At 38.6% G+C, this 25116-nt stretch overlaps 1 protein-coding gene across 2 annotated transcripts in view; it reads left to right on the top strand.

Moving 5' to 3' along the window:
- The window catches only part of atp1a3a (ATPase Na+/K+ transporting subunit alpha 3a), a 29879-nt gene extending 5047 nt beyond the window's left edge, over positions 1–24832 (top strand). Inside the window, exons 2-21 of one of the 2 annotated variants that reach the window (XM_065286498.1) lie at positions 4780–4893; positions 5227–5286; positions 6050–6253; positions 8991–9104; positions 10810–10944; positions 11031–11148; positions 12056–12324; positions 15625–15823; positions 16360–16604; positions 17952–18144; positions 18523–18835; positions 19450–19600; positions 19701–19869; positions 20019–20173; positions 20724–20847; positions 20930–21075; positions 23038–23168; positions 23467–23568; positions 23727–23818; positions 23926–24832. In XM_065286498.1, the coding sequence (XP_065142570.1) occupies positions 4780–4893; positions 5227–5286; positions 6050–6253; positions 8991–9104; positions 10810–10944; positions 11031–11148; positions 12056–12324; positions 15625–15823; positions 16360–16604; positions 17952–18144; positions 18523–18835; positions 19450–19600; positions 19701–19869; positions 20019–20173; positions 20724–20847; positions 20930–21075; positions 23038–23168; positions 23467–23568; positions 23727–23818; positions 23926–23954 (3063 nt within the window). In that variant the 3' untranslated portion in view covers positions 23955–24832. Of the gene's footprint in view, positions 1–4779; positions 4894–5226; positions 5287–6049; positions 6254–8990; positions 9105–10809; positions 10945–11030; positions 11149–12055; positions 12325–14506; positions 14551–15624; positions 15824–16359; positions 16605–17951; positions 18145–18522; positions 18836–19449; positions 19601–19700; positions 19870–20018; positions 20174–20723; positions 20848–20929; positions 21076–23037; positions 23169–23466; positions 23569–23726; positions 23819–23925 lie in introns of those variants that run through there. The other variant, XM_065286507.2, reaches the window with a different exon arrangement.
- Positions 24833–25116: the final 284 nt, after the last annotated feature.

Genomic DNA, 25116 nt, shown 5'->3' with positions numbered 1-25116 from the left:
CATCCTTCAATATTGCAGACAGACTTGTTAAGACAGTGTGTCGTAAGAAAAATAATAACGAAAAGGAATTTCTTGGTGGCGAGTGGCGACCCATCTAAAAAGTTATTGACAGTGGTATAAGTCCCCTGGCTTTTTTGAGTTACAGTTTGCATCTTCATATTTCCAAGCAAGTTTTAACTTAAACATACCTCTGAACATTTGATGGGTAGCTTTGTGGTTATTTAAGACAAAAGCTATCAGGCCGGAGACTCAATGACTGCTGCGCGGGCATTTCACTCACGCTATGTGTCAAAGTCACTCACGCTTGATGCGTCAAAGTCACATGTTGTACTGTTCAAATCATGATTGGTCACTGATAAGTACAATATTAAAGAAAACAATAAAATAACGTTATTAACCGGTTAATGGTAATTTTAAATAAACGTTTCTGTTCAGAACGATTAAAATTGATTTTGTTTTCGTTTTCGTTTTTGTTCCTGTTAAAATTTCGTTCGTTTCCGGTTTTCGTTTTCGTTCCTTGAACCGGTTCAGAGCCCTGCAAGGTATACATTTTTTAAGCATGTGTGTTCTGTGAGTTCGAACCAATGGCATTTTGGGCTGCTAATGCAATGCTCTACCATACATCTATACAGGATCTAGATGATATGAATACCTGCACATTATGCTTCATTTATTTTCCTCACTCACAGATGCCCGCATACAATGTATAGCATAAATCAAACACCCACCACTCTCTTATTAAATAATTTCAGCGCTCCTACTGGTACATGATAGCATTTAATTTTCCATTTAGCCTAATAAAATCATGTGCTCCTTATGATTCATTTTCATTCGTTTCACTTGAGTCTTACAATGATAAAAGTTGTGTTTTTTTTACTGTGCAGTAAGAAGCAAGTTTTTTCAGGATCTTTAATGTATTTTGTTAATTCACTATACTATAGCATATACACCACATAGTTTGTCTCCATTATCTCAAGGCCATTAGATTAAGCCTTGGATAGTATTAGAAATAATCATTTCAATATCACAGGCGACCATCACTATCTTTGCTTTTTTCCATATGCAATTTCTTTTAAAAGATTGGTTCGTATTGGTTCATTATTTACCCACCTTAATGTTTTGTCATTTTATCATAAAACACAAAATGGCATTTTTTCATGTTCTTGATACAACAAGAGTTTATACTGAACAGTCAACTACTGTTTTAACTATGACATGACTAACCGAGTCTAAACTCACATCTAGGCATCTCTGTTTAGTTGTGAATCTCGAAATAGCTGAACGGGGATGTGATTTTTTCTTTCATATCATAAAAAACTTATACAAGCCAAAAAAGAAGACAACAACAAACACAACTCAAGCTCACAGAAGATAAATAAACAGTCAATAATAAAATATAGATAAGAAATTAATTAATTACAAGCAATTTAAGGTACAAAAGTGATTTAATCAAGATATCTTACTGCTGTTTGATTAACATTAATGACAGACAGGAACAATATTAGGAAACTCTCCTTTGAAGACCGAAGTCCAGATCCAATGTACTGTTAGGAAGCGTGCACACCAAAGCATTTAAACGCGACTGACAAAATGCCAGGCGGATGCCAACTTTGGGTGCTTGCCAGCGTTTTTTCAGCTAAGCGCTTAGGTTGCTATAATACTTCTGCTTTGTTTATCAGGGATTGAACGATGCGCCAGTGGTTGTTGTGATATACTGTATGTCCCACCCATCCTCCACTTTGATTGGACGGCCGCGTAAGAAATTATATTGACGAGCTTAACGTTTCACCAAAGTTAAAAAAAAATTCAACTCTGGGCACTTAGCGTGAAAACAGCATGGAAAAAACGCCAGCTAGTGGCGTTTTTGAAAGGGCAGCGCTTCCATTGAAAACCATTGAAAACACACGCCAGCTGCCGGGGTAAACCGGGTGTGCCTCATAAGTCTTGAAAAGTGAAGCCTCTGGCTCTTTGATCGCCCCCTGGTGGCTGGCTGCAGTACAAGTCATAATCCCGCCCTCTCCATTCAAACAAATGGGACTCTGCTCTAAATAAAAAAAATATTTACACTTCCAATAAAAGTTTTCGAAAGATAGTTTTAGTCCTTTCAAGTAGTTGTTATCACACTGATATATGTTCAAGTGTTCATTTTTGTGATAACTTTCATTTTAGCTAGTTATTTGATGCTATAGAAACGGGGCGTGTCGTTAAGATTGGCGTGGTTGAATTGGTCGCGCGAGCGGTTGGGCTGAAGTTTGATACCGCGGCTCCGCCTCTGGCTCCACGGACGATTCCTTCTGCGCATGCCCTGGCTCCAAACTGACGTTTATACGTAAAATGGCGGCGACCGTGGTCGGACATTTTTGGCTTCAATTCATTACAATGGAGGGAGGCGACGTCGCGTCGTCCATCTTTTTTTTACAGTCTTTGGGGTAAACGCTTTAATTTACATGAGGCGAAAGCGTTAACACTTCTCATTTACTTTTAATGGGTGACGTCATGCGTTGCCGGACTGAATTGTGGATCCGTCGCTGTCCCGTCACTGCCAAACCTCAACTTTTTTCAAGCGCCAACACGTGTGTCAGCCAATCAGATCGCCTTATGCAAGTAACGTAGTGCGAGCCAGCCAATTACGTTTAAGCAAGACCGGAGCATGTGTTGCGGCCACTGTGATTGGCGGTTGGCCACGCTTCAGACAAGCCTTCCGTCAAGCGTTAACCCTTTCGCCCCGTGTGAATGTACCGTTACACATGCGTATTCTTTTTCAGCTGTTTACTTTCTCTTAAAACCTAAATGACCATGTTTATGATAATACTTGCAAATTTTGACGCATATGTGTTTTTAAGGCCAATAAACCTTGATAGAGACGATAGTCCAAAATCTCTACCAATCGACACATTTCTACCGGTTTAGCCTACCTACCTGTATATCCCCCACCCCTATCTTTAAGGTACTAAATGCAACCTTTGGGAACAAAGGGGTGCTTTTGAAAGTGCAGAGAGATCTAATATGATGTCAGAGCGCACGTGTACGGTCAACAGTAATATTGAGGATGTTTTATGAATGAGAATAGAGCGAGAACACAAGTTGTGTCCCAATTCAAGGGCTGCGACCTTCTAAGCATGCGACCTTAAAAGGCGATCACTCTGTCTTTCAAGGTGGCAGCCTCAGAAGTCCGCGCAGAGAACTGAAATGAGACGGACTAACCTTCAGGGACCCATAATTTGCGTCACCTGCTGCACGCGCCCACCGCGCCTGTCAGCAGGACACGGCGGAGACGTTTCTGACTTATTAAAATAAATATGGAATCAGAAAAATATTAATTTATTTTAGAAAATATGACACGTTGATGTAGATTAAACTATTATAACAGTATTATAACTATTATAACTATTAACAGTATATCGAGTTAATCAACCTTAGAAATATACGCAACATAAACAGAATTGTATTAATACAAAACATAACTTAAAACAGTGTCAAGAACAATTTTTCTTTATAAATACTCTCGCACCTTCTCTGGATCTGTTCCACATCTGTGGAATGATCTGCCGGTCACGACACGATCTGCTGACTCTGTAGCTGTCTTTAAAAAGCCGCTTGTTGCGTCAACACCTCACTAAATATCTTTTCTATTCTCCTTCTTTAACTTTACAAAAAAAACTACTAACTAACCCTTGCTATGTACACTGTGTTAGACTTGATGAGTTCTAGTGCACTTATGTATTATTGTTCTTGTGTTGTTCTATTGTTTACCTCACTTGTAAGTCGCTTTGGATAAAAGCATCTGCTAAATGACTAAATGTAGATATGGAATAGAAGGTAAATGATGTAAGAATATAGATTTAATACTGTAGGAGCTATTGAATGTCTGAATAAAAGAAATAGGGAGAGCAGGATTACGTTTGTTCAGTAGGTTAATCCAAACTGTAGTAAACAGTCTTAATCCTACATTGCAATCTCACCTAGAGGATATAAAGAGGGAACCCTTGACAGATGGTCAAACTGTTTCGGCCTGCTGGCACAATAAAGTGACCAACTTTGCCTTTTTGCTATTTCTTAGCTCTTTTACTGTATATTAAACAATTTAACATAAGAGTTTAACCATATGTTATTGAGAAGCTATGCAGTGTTCCTGCAATTTGCAGTGCGCAGAAGATCATGGGTCAAACCTAGGAAACACGCTTGGTGTTTTTTTCATCATTTAAATTTGTCTGTGTGGTTAATATCACGATTTTCTGTGCTATGAAAAACTGAGAACACATTTAATATCAGACTTAACACAGCCTATAAAGTGCTCGTGTACTGGTGTGTCGTGATGGGGATTTTGCCGTAATGCCTTCTGGTCATGTTTGCAAGCTAAAATAGGTCACACATAGCACATCCAGGGATGCCACATCAATGAAAGCCCTAGTATGGAAATAAATCCACTAAACCACCCTTAGTGTCTCATGCACACCACCCCCCTATCCCGCACGAGTTTTCTGGTTAAACGTTGCTGTTCAGGGTTGTAGATAAAATATTATCTGGCTGGCATTTACCCTCACCCCTAAATCACAGGAGGCAGTTCCTGGACTGCGTCTCTTGCGGCGCAGCAGAAGGTGTTGCGATGTGATGCATAAAGATGAGCCTTCCTACGTGTTCGTTTTATCACCGTGCCAACATCTCATATCGTAGATTCTGCATCGCCATCCAAAACCAGCTTGCATTTCCTTTAGTCTGTGATTTATTTACTTGAGTATTTGTTTTTGATCATGCTTACGGTTTCGATTCTCTCTGCAGTATGGACGGTCGGACAGTTACCGCGTGGCGACCACGCAGGACAGCAATGACAAGGAGTCCCCAAAAAAGAAGGGGGGGAAAGACCTGGATGACCTTAAGAAGGAAGTACCGCTGGTAAGAAAAGTGTTTTAGCATTTCCCATGAAACATTGTAGTAATGGAGAGGTGTCACATGACACCTCATGAAGTATGATCTTCATGCAACTCTTACATTAAGGATGCATTTTTTTACTGTAAGCTTTTTATTTTTTTTGTTTAATGTTTGTCACAGAAACGGCCCATTATTTAAGCAATGGACAATACAATAAAATTACATAATGTACTCTAAATAAGCAAAAGTTACATAATGCACTTTAGATGAGTGGATACTTGTGATGGCACTGCTTTATTGTTATTTGTGCAATTTATTATTTACAGTAAAACGTCTATGTTGTAATTGTTTTTTCAGACAGAACATAAGATGTCGATCGAGGAAGTGTGCCGGAAATACAACACTGACATTGTGCAGGTGCGTTTCTCAAAGTTCAAAGACAGATCAGATCTTTTAATCAGACTTTAAATGATCAGATTATAGAGAGAGAGCTTTTGATATTCTGTCATTTAGCAAGTGCTTGTCATTATGTTAATTTCATTGTCAAACCTTTAGCAGCATTGGATCTAATAAGGATTACTTGACAATTAATAGGCAGGTGTATGACTAGTGTTTGAAGTTTGAAATAAAGGGGCAGGAAAGTGAACTGGACAAGGCCTGGACTTCAGTAGCACTACTTTAAACCAGTGGTTCCCAAACTGGGGGGGCGGGACCCCCTTGAGGGGTGCAAGATGGTGCCAGGTGTGCTAGATGGTGCAGGGCTGTTTTATGTCCATGATTTTGAAGGGCTGCGAAGGGATGCACCCTACACCAGTTTGAGAACCACTGCTTTAAAGGCAGGGTGCATGATCTCTGAAAGCCAATGACATTTGATATCATCTAAAACAAACACACCCCTACCCCAATAAAATCTGGAGCTTTTTTTAATAGACCCGCCCCACACATATGCATCCCAAGCAGCGATGTGGGGTTAGTAGACATGCTCCTTACTGCTGATTGGATACAAGTGTGTTTTGGTACTCGACTCCCTTTTCCAAAGCATTTTCCAAAAATCATGCACCCAGCTTTTAAACCATATAAAACCAACATCGCCCCCTAGTGACCATGCAGTGATGTTTGACATTCACCCTGATCCATTCCCCTCTGTCTCATATCTCTTTAACTCATATTCCTCTTTTAGGGTCTGACCAATGCCAGGGCAGCAGAGTATCTCGCTCGTGATGGTCCCAACGCTCTCACTCCACCCCCCACCACCCCAGAATGGGTCAAATTCTGCCGACAGCTCTTCGGAGGTTTCTCCATCCTGCTGTGGATCGGAGCTATCCTCTGCTTCCTAGCCTACGCTATCCAGGCCGCTACGGAGGACGAGCCTGCCGGAGACAATGTGAGAACTTCCATGTACAAACCATTAAAACATTGCATTAAATAAACAGGGTTTGAATAGACAAATCTTAATATTCTGAGACTGGAAATAAATAGAGGCTGGGTATAATGCTTATGGAGATGTCTAGGACATTGAGACTAAAATTGATCATGGACCACAAAACCAGTCACAGGGGTCAGTTTTTTTTTTTTTATTAAGATTTATATATCATATGAAAGGTGAATATGAAGTTTTTCATTGATGCATGGTTTGTTTTGATATGACACTATATGGCTGAGATACAACTATTTGTAAATCTATAATCTGAGAGTGCAAAAAAAAATCTAAATATTGAGAAAGTCGCCTTTAAAGTTGTCCAAATGAACACATATTACTTGTGATAAATACATTTATGATATATTTACGATAGGAAAAAATTATCTTTACTTAAAGTGAAACTATTTCATTGCTAAAAACAACTTTATTTTGTGTATTTGGTATAATACAATGTATTTGCGTGCATTTATGGTTAACTTCTTACACCCTGAAGCTATTTTGGGGATTTTCGCCTGGATTTGGCCTACCCAATTTCAAAAGCATCCCATACCCACATGCAGAGGTTTACATACAAAAGTTTGGTATCATTTTACAGGTAACCCTTTGAAATTACATAAAACACTGTTAAAAGTGCTCAACATGGTTGTATGTGATATCAGTCCTCTAATAAACACAAAAATAAATAGGCGCTTTTTAGGTTTTTTTTCTAAAGTTTTTATTTGAAAGTATATAACTCTGGCCCTGGGTATCTCAGGTCCCTGCAGACAGTTTTGTTTGATTCCAGCAATTGTCAGCTTACAGAGGAAAAAGGATTTTTTTCTCTATCATAATCTATGCAAAAGTTATTTTACTCCAACTGAAGGGAGGAATAATACCCTTTTTGTATACAATTTCTGCCTAAAAACATTTGAAGTGCTCCCATAACCACATACAGTGGAATAAATGCAATTTCTTTATATCATTTTAAAGAAAACCCTTTGAAGTTACATAAAAAGCTGCTGTTTGTGACAAATATTGTTATTTATGTTGTTTTTCATATGATGAAACACCAAATTTTCTTTTTTATGTTGTAAACACTGTCTTTGATAGTGTATAACTCTGGTTCTGGATGCTCTAGCAGACTGCAGACAGTTCTGGTTGTTAGCAGCAGCAGACAGTAAACACCCAAAAAAAGAATGAACTCTTTAGCATGTCGCATTCAAAAGTTATTCTCATTTTACTAAAGGGTGTGAAAATACATTTTTCATATAAATATTAATTTTTTGTTTTGCACATATAATAAATAGCAAGGGATTATATATGCACACAACCAAAGAAAATGCTGTGAATGGACTCATTGTTTAGAGTAGGACCTAAAATAAAAGATGGTGTATCATTTGTGGCTATATGTGCTATCTGAGGCAGCCCACACTCAAGTTTCACATATGTTTACAAAAGACCATTTTTTACCTTATTATTCATTCAGCGATTGTTGGATACGTGTTGATATTAGAACAAAAATAACGCTGCAGCCATATTCCTGAGAGTGAGAGCTTTCATTTGATATAAGACTTGCCCATGTTTGTCATTTTTGAAAAATATGAAATATGTAAATATTAAATGATATAATAAAATATTGGGGGGGTGATAGTGTAAATTAAGTGTAAATAACTTTCTTACAGTAAAAGATGTGTCAAAGTGATGCATATCTGCAGAAAGTAGAGACTCTAAGCTTTCAAACAGTATCTCATATGTGTTACTGGGGTCCATGACGGAGCATCAAAGATTAAAAGAATATTTTATATTAAGTCAAAATACGAAATTCTGGACCCGGGACAGGGTCCTCAGGGTTGAAGAGGTTAAAAAAAACATTATTTTCCACTTACCATACATTTTTGGAGCTCCAGATATCGTGCCTTCCTCAAACACATTGATTTTGTACAAAACTCATTGATTTGAGAAGCTCTGTGTCCCTGATGGGCCAGCTAATCTGTACGTTATGATTGGCCTGAATACCTCTGACATCAGCCGGAAATGTGACGCTCCTTACCATGTTTGAAAGATTCGGTCACAATCCAATGCTAACAGGAGTTAACTTACAGGCTGAGTCTGAAGCTGGAGGAATTATGATAATGCCGGTCTTTACTAAATCACCAATCCCAGGAACTAAACTGCCTACAATCTGTGTGTTTGTTGTAGTCCAAGAAAAGAGATTTACGTTGGGGACCATAACTCGCGTCATCGTTTACTTTGGGATTTGTACCTTTTGCATATCGTTAACATGCACTAATACACAATTACACACCAAAGGAAATGCAAAATCGTAAATCGGACCATAAGTGCTCTTTATTATCCTAATGATCTTTGGCATAAAAAATCTATAATTTTTCACCCATAAAATGTATTGTTGGATATTGCTACAAATATACCCGTGCCCCTTATGACCGTGCCCCTTATGATCAATAGCTATTTATTTATAATTGTTTGTATATTATGCCTTCATGTTAAATTTAACAATTATTTATTATTCATTTCATAATGTTTTTTTATTATTATACCCTGATAGTTTGTTGGCTAGTTGGTTGGTTATTAAGTTGAGAGTCTGTACTGTATGTGAACTTTTTCAAGTGGGTTTTACCGAAATAAATCACAGCCATCTTCCAAAACATCACTTACATTTCGAAAAATAACCTGCTGTTTTCTTTCTCTACTTATTCTGCAGTTGTATCTGGGTATCGTGCTATCTGCTGTGGTCATCATCACTGGCTGCTTCTCCTACTTTCAGGATGCCAAGAGCTCTAAGATCATGGAGTCTTTCAAGAACATGGTTCCCCAGGTACATAACCTCATCTGATTTAGTCCAAAACGTATCGTTGTCTCAATGTATCATTATGAATTATGTCTGGGGTTTCATGCTTTTTTGTCAGCCGAAACCCCTTGACCTAAAGTATTTCATCAGAGATTTTAAGTTAATATTTTAATAATTGAGAAGCACATTTGCATGATTAACTGTAAAAACATTTATTTTTCATTTGTTTTTAAGTTTTTATCAATAGTATTTTACATTATTATTACCTGTTACTGGACCTTCATCTGGTAATTTTCTTTTATTTGTACATAAAACGTATCTGTTCATTCTGCATAAGTTCTCAGTTTTCTGATATTGCAAGGTTGTGAAATGGTCACATGGCATGCAGTTTAAGCCAATAAAATAAATCCTTTGTATAATTGTTTTTCATCACGTATGCAACGTCACTTTTCCACGTGACCACGCCGGAGCTCGCCCTGTTGAGTGGCAAAACATTCAAGAAAATGTCTGTTTTCCATAGCGGCTGCTGCAAAAACACCAGTGAAACTGACTATTATTAGCTCAAATTGAATTTAGTTGGCCTTAACAGTGACCATAACAACTTGCCAAACAACCAGTAGTCTGTGGACATTGGCATATGGCCAGACATTGCTTTTCCTGACATATATGTTTGTCTTGCCTAACACTATTAAACCATCCCACCTTTGTAAAACACAAGGCTCATCATAATGGATGCTTTTTAATGAAGACTCACTGACAAAACTTTGCAATTACACAAATTATTTTTATAGTATTTTTTATCCCAAAATTCTACATACCTGACACATGGCTACTACTAATAATTTACTTCTCCTTTGAGTGTTTTTTGCAGTCTGAAAAAGCCCGCTCCATTTTTTTGTTGAATCTGTCGATCACACAACTACTATAACTACTTTTCCCATTTTAGATGCGTTTTCACATTATGCTAATGCTGTCCCTCTGACTTTTTGCCACTCAGTGGGCGTAACCGCAGTCACTTTCGCCAAAGGTGACGTCACGTGCATACCCTCTATTCCCTCACGAAGCACCAGTTTACTGAAGGTCTGGGAACCACTTTGAATGACCAAAGGCCATATTACTAACACGTAAAGCAAACAGTCACGTTACGCTTTGTGCCATGTCGTGTTTAGCTGCGAGAAAATGTCTCCAAAATAACAGACTGACGTGCAACCAGGGAATCATTTACTCATGAGCATCTCTGAAGTTTATATAACAATAGCAAACACTTTAAAATATCTCCTCTAATTGCATCAAACAAAAGTCTTTTAAAGGCTTTACACCATGAACCTTGCATACTTTTTAGCTTTTTGTTGTTTCCAGGCGGACAAGTAAAAATCTTCCTGAAATCCTGTTTAATTTAACCAATCCAGAAACGTGTGACATATGCAACAGACGTTCAGCAAATGGTCCGTGGGCGTGACTTCTGAGACTAGGGAACCCTGAATAAGATGATCATAAATTTATGAATATCACTCTTGCCTAGAAAATAACACCATCATGCAACTATAATCAATATATAAACCTGGATAAACAACCACTTAAATCATCTTAATCTCCTGTTTGCTTCTCTTCTCGTAATCCTAATTATAATCTCTCACTGTTGAGTGGCTGAATCCTCTTGAGAATTATAATCTCTCTGTTGTTTTCTCAAATCCTAATAAGTTGAAACCGATGTGTATGTGTGTGTCCACAGCAAGCTTTAGTGATCCGTGAAGGAGAGAAGCTGCAGATTAATGCTGAGGAGGTGGTGGGTGGAGATCTGGTGGAGGTGAAAGGAGGAGACCGGATCCCCGCTGACCTCAGGATCATCTCTGCCCACGGCTGCAAGGTACCCGGACACACATGGGATCTGTTTATCCTGTATATAGATTATAATTATGCGTGATGTTTAATGTCGTTTCTTATCATATTTAGGTTGACAACTCATCCCTGACTGGTGAATCTGAGCCCCAGACCAGGTCACCCGACTGCACCCATGATAACCCTCTGGAAACCCGTAACATCGCCTTCTTCTCCACCAACTGCGTTGAGGGTACGGTTGCCATAGCAGCTGCATCACTGGTCCATTTTGTCTGCCTCTTGCACTCCATTATCTTTCTTTTTTGATGTTTTCCGCTTTTTATTAACCCATCCTCTCCGATCGATTTTCGATTTTTCATTTCACCCATTTCCCCACCTCTCTTTCTTCTTGCTGAGAGCTGCTAGAAAGGAAAGACGTTGTCATGACAACAAACTCTCACTTTTGCTCTGCCCACACGATTGCTCACATCCTCCTATTCACTCGATTTTTGCCACACATTTCTCTTTCTCTGTCAGTCTTTACTATTGCAGGACCAAAAACTACAGATTTCCTTTATTTAAAGTTTAGTTGTTTGTGCATTTAAAGATAAATCCACATGTCAGTGTCTGACCTTCCCAAATCCACCTGATTTATTGCGGTAATGAAAGCAGGTCTCCATTTTAATGCAACAGCCACAAGGTGTCAATTGCATTATTGCTGTATTTATGTTGCATATGTCCAAAGCTCAATGCGCTGTCAGTGGGGTGAACAAGCTGTTATATGATATTACATGATGTCTACATGAGACATAAGTCTCTTTTGCCCCCTTGTGGTAGATTTAGGGAATATATCAAACTTACCCCAAATGGACCATGTCCTCTTTTAAAATCCATTTTGGTACCAAGAAAGCAAATTATTAGATTTTCAGACTGAAAGTCTTATAATGTAAAGTTTTAAAAACAGCCAAAAATGTAAGTAAAGTAGCTTATATAAGATAAAATACTTTATAATGATTTATTACAGTTTAAACCTATTTGGTCAGAACTTATATATATCTAAAAAATATATAAATACTAAAAAAATCTGTATAATAATATGTAAACATTTAAATATAAAAACTACAGTAAATATCTCCATAGTAACCTCTCTTCTTTTGTAGGTACTGCTCGTGGTATTGTCGTCTGTACTGGTGATCGCACCGTCATGGGCCGCATTGCTACTCTGACCTCTGGCCTTGAGAGCGGAAAGACCCCCATCGCCAAAGAGATCGAGCACTTCATCCAGATCATCACGGGCGTGGCCGTCTTTCTGGGCGTGTCCTTTTTCATTCTGTCAATCATTCTGGGCTACACCTGGCTGGAGGCCGTCATCTTCCTCATCGGAATCATCGTCGCCAACGTGCCCGAAGGACTGCTGGCCACTGTTACTGTGAGCATGCTGGGTTCATCTGCCCTTTTACTGTGTTTAAATGTGTTGTATTTATTTTATGTAGTGTTTACTGATGTTTATGTACTTTATGTTTGTTATTATCCATTGTGTTTTGTGAGTCTGTGGGTATCCATTTATTCTCTGCGGGTGTGTTTTGAATGAAATATTAACATGCTGCTTACTAGGGTTACACAAGAAAATGCGATGTATATAATCTTATTTATAGGCTGTATTGCGATATGCATATTCGTCGGTATATCTTGCGGCCCTACTATTTACTGCATACTTCCTGTGGACAATAATATGTGACATATTTAGTATGTGATATTAGTACATACCAAGGGGCAACCTTTTGATCTCTCTGATGAAGCCAACATGGAAGTGACTTAAACTGCAATTCATCGATGAGCTGCTAAGAAGCTGGCTCCAAAAGAGACCCCCAATGGTAAAATGCCTAACTTTACAGCAGAAATAAATGTGTTTACAGCCTGGTACAAAATGTGTTTTGGGTCAGTATAGCTAATTTTGCCCTTCATGACATACTGTAATTTCCGAAATTTAAATCGCTTCGGATTTTAAGTCGCATCAGTCAAAAAATTTATTTTTAAGAGGAAAAAACATATATAAGTCCCACCTGCTTATAAGTTGCACGACCCGCCAAACTATGAAAAAGGTGTGACTTATAGTCTGGAAAATACGGTAGACATAAATTATATTAAGCTTTAAAGTTCTGCATAATTAAAGGCGTAGCCATTTAAGTGACGGGTGAACTGCCACTGCTGTCACTACCATCGAGCTAGGTGCGCATGGTTTCATCAACCAGCCACCTCAGCTTCACCCACGTCCCGCCTCTTTATCCAATTTCGGGTATCCGCGGGTGATGCGCGGTGACGTGCTGCCAAGATGGCGACCCTAGGCTTCGCCAACTATTGGCTTCAAAAAAGCTTTTCAAAAACCTATGGATGATGTCACAGCCACTACGTCCATCTTTTTTAGAGTCTACGGTACGTACGTATACAACAATAAATGTTTTAAACTGCAACAGGTGACCCAAAGTAGGTGACTTGCATTAAGCAATTGTCATCCAATTTTGATCTCAAATTTGAGCTTTTTTTTTACTTTCGAGCAGCCTTTATTGACATTGAAAACACATTCTGAAGCCGCGGCACCAAGAGCTCGACAAAGAGCTGCAGGCGTGTTAAGTTTTTAAGTGTGTTCGAGTTCACACGGCGGCGTATAAACCGATCGGCGAGGTTTGCGTCTTGCATTCGCATGCGCACAGTTTTATTTTTTTTATCGCAGATTATTTTATCACAGATTAAGTGAATTAGATGGTGAATTTGTCAAAAAAACAAATGTTATATTGAATATTTAAACCGTAACTTAACCCCTAGTCAGAGCCTGACTCCACCCACTGGCAATATTTGAAAAATGCAAGAAAAGTGGGCAGACTTTTGATGGAGGGGACAAACTGAGCTCATACCAAGTGGGTGGTGAGATTGTAAAATGGCGTGGTGAGCTTGAACCTGCCTGCGTAGGGTCATACCGCTTACGTCACGCTGTACCACAACATTCAATAGGTAAATTCAACTGCATTAGCCACCGTTCAACCTGAAGAGGGCCGCACTCGTTTCTACACTATGTAGCATTAAAACGCTTTATACCCAAATATCAAAAAAGTTTCTCAAATCAATGAACAGCACTAATAAAGCTTCATTCTTAAAGATCATTAACAAAAAAAATTGGTTTAGGGTTCAGTTACTCTTTAAACATGAAATGCATGTGATCGTTGTCATCGAGGCGACCAATCACAAAGAGCTGTGTTGTCGTCAGAACTCTGTGCAGTCGCTCTCGAAACACTCTCGCAGTATTTCGGATCGACTTGTACTGTAGGTTCAGGGTGCAATATGGTGCTCATGCAGCACTGTAGTACGAGTAGTATGCTAATGTTGCATCCAGACACACCCAATACATCTCTATTTGTCAGTAGTGATGATGATCAGTGTTATTGTGTAGTGCCAGTGAAGTGTTGTGGCTTCTCGTCTATGATGATGTGATGGTGTTGTGTAATGTTCAACTATATTCCCTCTCTCTAACCTTCAGCATCTGTGACTCTTCGTGACGGGGACTTTTGTCTCCGTCTCTCTGTGTCTTTCTCTCTCTTTCCTGTGTTCTTTTACAGACACTGACTGTTCAAACCTAGGCCAATATGAAAATCTGAGAAAAGTATTACTCTGTGGTTTCTCTAGTTGCCTGTGCCTGCCATGTAGAAAAGATTGAGGCTCTCGCTGTGCTTGACTGTGCATTAGGGCTTGCCTGTGCCCTCTGGCTGTGACACACAAAAAAGGCCTGAAACGTAGGCTGTGTCCGAAATAACCCTTTTAACCTCATTCCCTAATATAGCCCACTTGAATGAGTGAATGAAAACGGCAATTCGGACACTAGGGTATGCGCTTGGCATGCGCCCACAAGTGAAGGGGGTAGCAGCTCACCATTGAGTGCACATCGGTCATTATTGGAGTGCATTATGGGATTAAATAAGTGCACTCGATAATGTCCACTATAATTTCAGACACTACTACAAATAGTGCATTATTTGATTATGGGTATAGGGAGCTATTTCGGACACAGCCATAGTCTACTACACAAGCATGTGATACAACAGATTTTATGCATGGTTATATATGGGGATGTGTAGAGAAGACAATTTTTTGGACAGCGCAATGACATGTACCAAATTTTTGGAGATGAAAGGATGTCGGGTACAAAACTATACCTATTTTGACTTTAAACAAGTGATGGATTCATATTAAAATGCAGTATTTTATTGCTCACAATAGTGCAAAAGCAATGAAAGATAAAATATAAAAAGCATTTTCTCGTCTCTTTTAAATTTAATATGATTTTTTTACCTATGCACAATAACAGTAATAGAAAAGACATGCAACAATTTTGGGAGGTCACAATGATCGAGTTAAGAACTACACTGTTCGGTTGGACTGCGCATATTAAATGCTTTGTGCAGTGCGTTTATACATGTGTTTGTGTAGAGATTATGTTTCTGGCCTCACTTTATTGCTTTCTATATTGTGCATTGGCTTTTATTTGCTCCTCAGAGCCTCTTTTCTTTAACATGAGTTATTACTGCACGATGCTGCATTGTGCCACAACAACAAACTGCGTCGTATCACTAAGATTTTGCTTTGTTCTCTCTTTCTTTTCCTTCCAACTTCTGTCTCACCCACACTTCGGTTTTACTGCTCCTTTGTTTGCGTCTATCTTTCTGTTTCTGGATCTCAGGTGTGTCTGACCCTTACAGCCAAGCGTATGGCTCGTAAGAACTGCCTGGTGAAGAACCTGGAGGCTGTGGAGACTTTGGGTTCCACCTCAACCATCTGCTCTGATAAGACCGGCACACTGACGCAGAACCGCATGACCGTCGCTCACATGTGGTTCGACAATCAGATTCACGAAGCCGACACCACTGAAGATCAGTCCGGTGAGTGGACAGATAAGACAGACCACACTGTATGTATATAAAAACAACAACGTCAACAAAAATATGCTCAAATATGTATAGACAGAAGTATGCATTTAACGCATGTATATTGCGTAAATACGCAAATAAAAAGTACATCACATAAAGGAATTAAAAGGAATATTACTCCCAACTTATTTACGTTAAAGGACCAATGTGTAGATTTTTAGCGGCATCTAGCTGTGAGACTGTGAATTGCAACCAACAGCTTAGTAAACAGCTCACCCCCCTTTCGAAACGCATAGAGAAGCTACGGTAGCCGCCACAGGACAAACATGTCATTGTCTGAGACAACGTAGTGACAAAATGCACTGTATAGAGCAGTTTGTCCATTTATGGCTACTGTAGAAACATGACAGCGAATCCATGTAAGTGGACCCGCGTTGTATGTAGATAGAACCGGTTCATTCTAAGGTGGTAAAAACAACACAGTTCATTATGTAAGATCTTTATACACCACTGATAATATAGTTAACCATGATCTCTGTCTGTGTCAGGTGCGTCTTTTGATAAGAGTTCTGGGACGTGGTTGTCTCTGGCCCGTGTGGCAGCGCTGTGTAACAGAGCCGTGTTTAAGGCGGGTCAAGACACTCTGCCAATCCTGAAGCGTGATGTCGCAGGTGACGCCTCTGAGTCCGCGCTCCTCAAGTGCATCGAGCTCTCATGTGGCTCTGTCAAAGCCATGAGAGAAAAGTACAAGAAAGTGGCTGAAATTCCCTTCAACTCCACCAACAAATACCAGGTTTGTTAAATATGCATTGAATCATTTATTTCAATGAAACTTGAATTCACAAACTAATATTCTTTAGTTTCAGCATCCATTGTCCCTGTAAAATCTTGAAAATTGTTTCTAAACACATTATGCATATTAGAAATGTATTGCTGAAGCACACCACAAAGACTGTAAACTACGTAGTACTGAATTCCAACAGTTTTATATCATTTCTAAGTATAGGAGGATTTTTGAAGGCGGGTCTAAAATGGTGACTTGATGACGCACTTGACCACTGAGCGTAGCACACCCCAAACACAATCTATTCAGGATTTTGGACTATCGTCTCTATCGAGGTTACATGCCCAAGTCACGAAAACTTAATGTTTGTTCACGTATTTAAGCACCGCAGTTTTAAAACAAGTGATTTAAAGCCATTGAAACACAAATAACAGTACTAAATGAGCACGCTGTTTTTGTGTGAGAGGAACGCGCATGTCACGCATCCACTGCTCTTTAAAGGCGGGGTGGATGGTTTTTGAAAAACACTCTTGAAAAGGGAGTCGGGCCGAGTACCAAAACACACTTGTAGCCAATCAGCAGTAAGGGGCGTGTCTACTAACCGACATCGTTGCCTGGGTTGCGTATGTGTGGGGCGGGTCTAACAAAAGAAGGTCCAGATTCTATTGGGGTAGGGGTGAGTCTCTTTAGGTGATTTCAAATGTCAACATTGGCTTTCAGAGGTCATGCACCCTGCCTTTAAGCTTGTAAGCATTTTTGCCGCTTTATTTGCCTTAAATACACATATGCGTCAAATTTCTTTTTGCAAGTATCCTTTCTGAGAAAGTAAACAGCTGAAAGAGAAAACGCATGTGTAAAAGTGTATTAGATCTGGACTTTGGTCTTAAAGGGGAAGTTACATAATTTTGCTCATGTCTGTCACTCATGTTTTTGTGAAAATCTCTCACTGCTCTTGACTAAATCAGTTTTCTACCTTAAGATATATAATATACATTATTATTTCTTATCATTCTTTTATCACTGACTGTTTATCTTCAGTAAGCTTGAATTTTGTTTGTTTTTATCTTTTTTTATGCATGTATAGGTTTTTTGTGAGAAATTATAAAAAAGTGAATATTTTAATGACATAAAAACCTTATTAAAAGATTAAGACTATTGTGATACTTATCGTTATCATGATATAAAATGAATCCTATTGTGAAATAAAATTTTGGTCATATTGTCCACCCCTAATTCAAAGTCAGTCAGTATTAAAATTAATCCTTTTTATTAGCTTCAGTTATTTTTATAAATGACAAAACCACAAATTAGTTTACTTGTCATTAAAACTCCTTTTCGTACACCTGTCATGTTTAGTTGTCAGTGCATGAGACGGATGAATCTAGTGAGCATCACTACCTGCTGGTGATGAAGGGGGCGCCAGAGCGCATCCTCGACCGCTGCACCACCATCCTCATGCAGGGCAAAGAGCAACCGATGGATGAAGAGTTGAAGGAGGCTTTCCAGAACGCTTACCTGGAACTGGGAGGACTGGGAGAAAGAGTCCTGGGTAAGATCATGCTAGGTTACCACTCCTGCCAAAGCGCTGATTTGAAATCTACATTATTTTAATTTGAAAATGTTTTTTGTTTTTATGATAATTTACTGTTTTGTGACAAGACAGTCAAGTCACAACAGATATCACATGATTTAAATTGCTATCATTCTGTGTTCATTATTATTACAGTTTGATATAAATTTTGTTATTAAAGATTAGTCCATTATCAAAAATCCAGATAATTTACGTACTGTATTTAGCGTACATTACACAATTTTGGACAAAGCTGTCGAAAAATTTTGATCCTTAAAAAAATCTAAAGAAACCATCAGATTTCCCAAATCAAATTGAACTCTACTGCAACTTTGGCTAATGAATATCTCCATCCAGGTTTCTGCCACGTGCTCCTGCCCGAGGACAAATACCCTAAAGGTTTTGCCTTTGACACCGATGACATTAACTTCCAGACAGATAACCTGTGCTTTGTGGGCCTGATGTCTATGATTGACCCTCCTCGGGCCGCTGTACCTGACGCTGTGGGCAAATGTCGCTCAGCTGGTATCAAAGTTATCATGGTGACCGGTGATCATCCAATCACAGCCAAGGCCATCGCTAAGGGCGTCGGCATCATCTCTGAAGGAAACGAGACAGTGGAAGACATCGCCGCTCGGCTTAATATTCCTGTCAGTCAGGTCAACCCCAGGTAACGTGAAAACACAGAATCATAAATTAAGTATATTTACAATAAAATTTGAGTAAGTACAGTTAACTGATCAACAAAATGGTAAAAAAAAAATTCCTAGCTGTCACATGAGCGTTACCCTTCATAAAGTACACCTTTGCACCTAAAGAGTTACCTATTTTTACCTCACAGGTACATATTGGTACCAAATGTATGTATGTAATCTATACATAAATGGTGAATATTAGTACTTTTTTAAAGGGTAGTGCCCCAGCGAAGTTGTCGTCCCACCGAAAATATGTTGTGATGTCAAATGACATTAAACTATTATTTTAGGATTCACGTTCAGCGCATTCACTACAGTAGTTAGTTATATGTTGCTTGTAAACAAAAATGAATTTGTAAGAATATACAATACGTTTGAGAGCATTCTGGATATAATTCAGATGATATTTTTTTTCAATTCTGATGATAGTTTTTGCGTATTGTAACATATTGCGCATTTTCACGATCATTTATTTGTCTGATAACGGCAGCTCTACTTTTGTTTCATAACCCTATGAGATTCATTCCTGGTTTTTGTTCGAGGGAAGAAAATTGAATCGGTTTTATATCCGACATACATCTGTTCTCAGGGACGCAAAAGCCTGTGTGATCCACGGATCAGACTTGAAAGATCTGACGCAGGAGCAGATGGATGATGTGCTGAGGAATCACACAGAGATCGTGTTCGCCAGGACCTCCCCACAGCAGAAACTCATCATTGTGGAGGGCTGCCAGAGACAGGTACACAAACATGCAAACGTGTACTTGTACTTCTCACACACATTCCATAATAAAAGTTTAATTTTTAAGCATAATTTGTGTTTATTTCATGTGCTATCAGGGTGCCATCGTGGCTGTGACCGGTGATGGAGTGAACGACTCTCCCGCTCTGAAGAAGGCTGACATCGGTGTTGCCATGGGGATCTCCGGTTCAGACGTCTCTAAGCAGGCTGCAGACATGATTCTTCTGGATGACAACTTTGCATCAATCGTTACTGGAGTTGAGGAAGGTGAGAGAGATACATGTAATCCTGTGAGAAACTTTAATTGTGAGAAAATTATTATTCACTTGCATAAAATGTTACTCTCACAAAGTGATGTATTGGAGATTTCAACCTAGGTATTGATGAAGTTGTTTATTTCTATTTTTCCTTATCAGGTCGTCTGATCTTTGATAACCTGAAGAAGTCCATCGCATACACACTGACCAGCAACATTCCTGAGATCACACCCTTCCTGTTCTTCATCTTGGTCAACATTCCTCTTCCTCTGGGAACCATCACCATCCTCTGCATTGATCTCGGCACTGATATGGTAAGCATCATTATTTTACAAACATTTGTACAATATATCTTGCAGCTCAATTGGTAGAGCATTGCATTAGCAATGCAAAGGCCATGGGTTTCGATTCAAAGCAACACACATACTTATAAATTGTATAGGTTGAATGCACTGTAGGACAACAGAATCTGCCAAAAAGAAAAATGTAAAGGGGAAATATCATTAAAATCTTTCCATCTGCTATAATTGGGTCTTCAGTGCTTCTATCAACCTAAAAAACATGAAAAAGAACAAACCAGGAACTTAGTTTTGGTAAACCATTTTCTGCAAGCATGTGAAAATCCCCTTGTGATGTCAGAAGGGGATAATAGTGCACATTTTTGCTCACACCTACAAAATGGCAATTTTAACATGCTATAATAAATTATCTGTGGGGTATTTTGAGCCAAAACTTCACATACGTACTCTGTGGACACCAAATATTTATTTGACATCTTAAAAACGTCTTGTATCCCCTCTAATAGTTTTTCTTGGTATATAATTACACGTCTTTATATTGATCAATCATCGTTCACTATCTCAGGTACCTGCAATCTCATTGGCTTACGAAGCAGCTGAGAGTGACATCATGAAGCGTCAGCCCCGTAACCCCACCAGGGACAAGCTGGTCAATGAGCGTCTTATCAGCATCGCCTATGGACAGATCGGTTAGTGTAAATGTTATGTAACTGCTAAATGTGTCCACCTTAGAAAATGAGTTACAACTTATCTCCTGTCTCATGTATGCAGGTATGATTCAAGCCCTGGGAGGATTTTTTAGTTATTTTGTGATTTTGGCCGAGAACGGATTTCTTCCCAGTGTACTGGTGGGCATCCGGTTAAAATGGGACGATCGCTCCAACAATGACCTGGAGGACAGCTACGGACAGCAATGGGTATATAACATTTATGACTATTTTAGACAGTGTCAGATTATATAAACTACATAAAACTTTGATAAAACATTTAAAAAAAAAAACGTTTTTAAGAGTTCATTTATATATATTTTTTAGAATTGGTCTGTCATTAGTCATCTTATGTAACTTATAGTAGATACAGATGAGTTTATTTATTAAGAATGTATTCATAAGCAAAGCTTCCCTATCAGAGACATGTTAATAGATCAACATATAATACAGTATATACTGTAAATATACACTACGCTCACTGAATGAAAGGTATAAAAGCTGTCACTGGGACTGTACCCTTTAAAAAGGTCCTACCATGTACCATAAAGGCACAGGTTGTATCTGTGAGGTACTAATATGGACTGTTTAGGTACAGTTGTGTTGTTTTTACAAGAGTAGTACTGCTCAAAGACTAAAAAAGATGATCGCCGCCATGTTACGTCAAAACGTCATTTTGGAGACAAGGCATGCAAAGAAGGTATCATCCGTGGAGCCAAAACCGGACCCGCAGTATCCAACTTTCGCCCAAACGTGGAAATTTTTCAGAAATTTTATTGGAAGTGTAAATTATTTTTTATTTAAAGTCATGGAGAGGGTGGGTTTATGACTTGTACTGCAGCCAACCACCAGGGGGCGATCAAAAGGCCAGAGGCTTCACTTTTAAAGATGTATGAGGCACACCCGTTACTGCCCCAGCGACAGCTTTAGTACCCGGTCAAAAGTTTTAGCATTCATTGAAGTGTTTCTCGTGATCATTTTGTAGACATAATTGTGACCCTGGACCACAAGTGCACAAAACCAAGTCATAAGGGTCAATTAAAATTGGGTTTTATACATTGAAAGTTGAATAAATAAGCTACTGGTGTATGGTTTATAAGGATAGGACAATATTTGGTCGAAGTTGTCCAAATGAAGTCCTGAGCAACACATATTACTTTACAATCTTCATGGAATATCTTCATGGGACGTGATTTTTACTTAAAGGTATTGCGGAAGATTTTCTTTTTCCAGGTGGATCATCAAGACTATTGGTCCTCATAGTTGTCAATCAGGAGTGTTGCGCAATTGCATTTTTCAAAAAGTGAAGAAGGCGGTTGTTTTTTTAAAATTCCTATCCTAATTTTTTTGGGCATAAAAAAATTATATTTTTGACCCATACAATGTATTTTTGGCTATTGCTACCAAATAAGAGTTTGGTTCCAAAACTGTAGTTGGTTTTTTTTTATTTAAGCCTTCATAATAATAAAAAACAGGTAATAAAACACAATAAATAACAGCACAATAAAACACAATATAATATATTATAGTATATAAGGAAAGCAGTAAAAGCTCAGAATAGATATTAACTCCTTCAATGCTGTTTATAAATCATCTTAGTGTGAGATCCTTAAAGGAGTAGTCCACTTTAGAGTTGGGGTCCATTGACTTTTTATAGTAGGAAAAAAATACTATGGAAAGTCAATGAGCCCCATCTATAAAGTGGACTACTCCTTTAAGTAGCTGAATAATAAAATTCACGGAGGTCATTTTTGAAAATTCAAAGCTAAGGATGCCTACACTGACTGAAGATGATGAGAAATAGGCACCAGTGTAATGTTTGTGGTGATCGTGGAGCAGAATAATGGATTGAGTAATTTGAAAATAATGCACACTTCGCGTCATGTCGCATTACTTTGGGTGTGCATTATAAGTGAATAATTAATTCATGCCCATTATCAGTTATTCCTTACGTATAAAACGTGAAATATATTGGCCTTATTTTAACCCAAGATCTTATTTACGGAGTGTAACCAAAACCCTGTACAAAAAACCCATTGACTTTGGGTTGATGGAAGCTAAAGTGATAAAATGTCTCGCTTCCTGGTTTTGCAACAAAAATACATCATCCCTGCAGCACTCTATTCTGCGATGTGGAAAATATTAATAAAAAAATCTCTCTCTCTCTTTCAGACATATGAGCAGAGGAAGATTGTGGAGTTCACCTGTCACACAGCTTTCTTTGTCAGTATTGTGGTGGTGCAGTGGGCCGATGTGATTATCTGTAAAACCCGTCGTAATTCAGTGTTCCAGCAGGGAATGAGGTCAGTACCTTTCAGGATATCTCACTAATATGTTGATGCTTACAAATATTAAATCTCTTATTTTATTATCCTATGTTAATATGAATATTATATGTGACCCTGCCTGTGAAAACTCATTTTTTGGGATTTATTGTTTTCTTTATAAACTCATCCTATAATGTAAAAACCACAAATGTCAAACATTGAAATAAACTTTGATGCTGCAGATCTCAGATTATTTATCCTCTATTTTACAGACAGGATCACATATGCTATATACTATTGCTGTATAACCATTGTTTGCGTTTGTTCTCTATAGGAATAAAATCCTGATCTTTGGCCTGTTTGAGGAGACGGCGCTCGCTGCGTTCTTGTCCTACTGCCCCGGCATGGATGTTGCTCTAAGGATGTACCCTCTGAAGTGAGCACTACACATTAAAATACCTGCACATTGAAAATCTGATGTAACATTACAAAGCCTTTTGAAAACACACGCAACCTTTGCAGAGATTACGGCAACTACGGGTTTAGCTTTCCCTTGACCGTACGTCTCTCTTTTCTTCTCGTTTCTTTTCATAGGCCCAGCTGGTGGTTCTGTGCGTTCCCCTACAGCTTCTTAATCTTTGTGTACGATGAGATTCGAAAACTCATTCTGCGTCGGAACCCAGGAGGTACGAACCTTAAATACACTTTTATTAATAGTAGTAGTACTGTAAATTATTATTTACGCCCACCTTTTCTCTCTCTTCTTTTCTGTTTTTCTCTCTTTGCACTCCAGGTTGGGTTGAAAAGGAGACATACTACTGAATTGTCACTTTCATTTCCTCACCTTCTCTTCCTGTGTCTTTCTCTCTGTCTCTCTCACTTTCCTTCATCTTAATCTAACCGTCAAGAAAACCAACACAGACGCAACTACAGTATGTCACATTTACAAGCTCCTCTCGTTCTACTGATGAGAAGATAAGAGGACCAACTAATCTCTCTCCTCCAGTTTTATGTCTTGTTTGTTTAGTACAGCTTAATCTGCCATTATGACAATAGTGAAGGTTACTGATATTGTTATACAAATGTTAGCATGTGCACACGCACAGCTTTTCAAATGGATGTCATGTGTAACGTTTCTCAAAACCCGGCAGCTGCGTTTAGATTCTGTTACGGCATACAGGGACTCCTGTATAAACACTGCCACGATGTTTCTCCGGCACAAATCCTTTCTTGAAAGTGCAAATAAATAACAAGTATAAATTTCGTTCAGCTCGCTCTCGCCCTCTGCTGGCGAGAAAGTACAAGACACCTGCACCTTGCTCAGCCACTTTTATTTCTCAGTTTTTAATTGTGTCTGAGAGCTACTTGTTATTTGTCATAAAGCACACTGCCTCTCTATCTCTCACTTTTCTCTCCTTCCCTCTTTATCCTGCACTGCCCCTCCTCTTTCTCCTCTTGTCCGTCTGTTTGTCCGTTTGTGAGCGATGTGATTAAACCTTCCTGCTCTCCCCCACCCGTCCCCTGCTTCTTTCAACCCTTGTTAAAAAAAAATGAAAATACAATCTTTCTGTGTCCTAGGAAAAAGAGATTTCACTCTGATTTCATTGTTTAAATAAGTGCAGATTAAAATAAAAGCAATGTATCGATATGTGAAACAGCCGCAAAAAACGAAATAAAAAAGAAGGATCTCTCTTTTCTCAGTTTGTTTCTGTGTCTGCTTGGCATGAAATTGTATCTATTAATAATAAGTATTTTTGTCCAAATATATTTTGAGGTCATGGCTCAAACCACTGCTGTCACAAAATGTTTTTATCTGCATCTACAGTCGAAATCAAACTGGGGGCCCTGGAGAGTCCCATTGACATAAAATACATCATAAATTCTTTGTAAATAAACCTCAGAACAATAAGGCTACAGTACTAACCAAGATAACTACATTGTATAATTTAATATGTTTTGTATAATTAAGATTTAAAGTTTTTTA

The sequence above is a fragment of the Paramisgurnus dabryanus genome, chromosome 19 (assembly GCF_030506205.2).
Source record: "Paramisgurnus dabryanus chromosome 19, PD_genome_1.1, whole genome shotgun sequence".
Lineage (NCBI taxonomy): Eukaryota > Metazoa > Chordata > Actinopteri > Cypriniformes > Cobitidae > Paramisgurnus > Paramisgurnus dabryanus.
The sequence above is the reverse complement of the archived record's forward strand: the minus strand, read 5'-3'. Positions and strand labels throughout refer to the sequence as shown.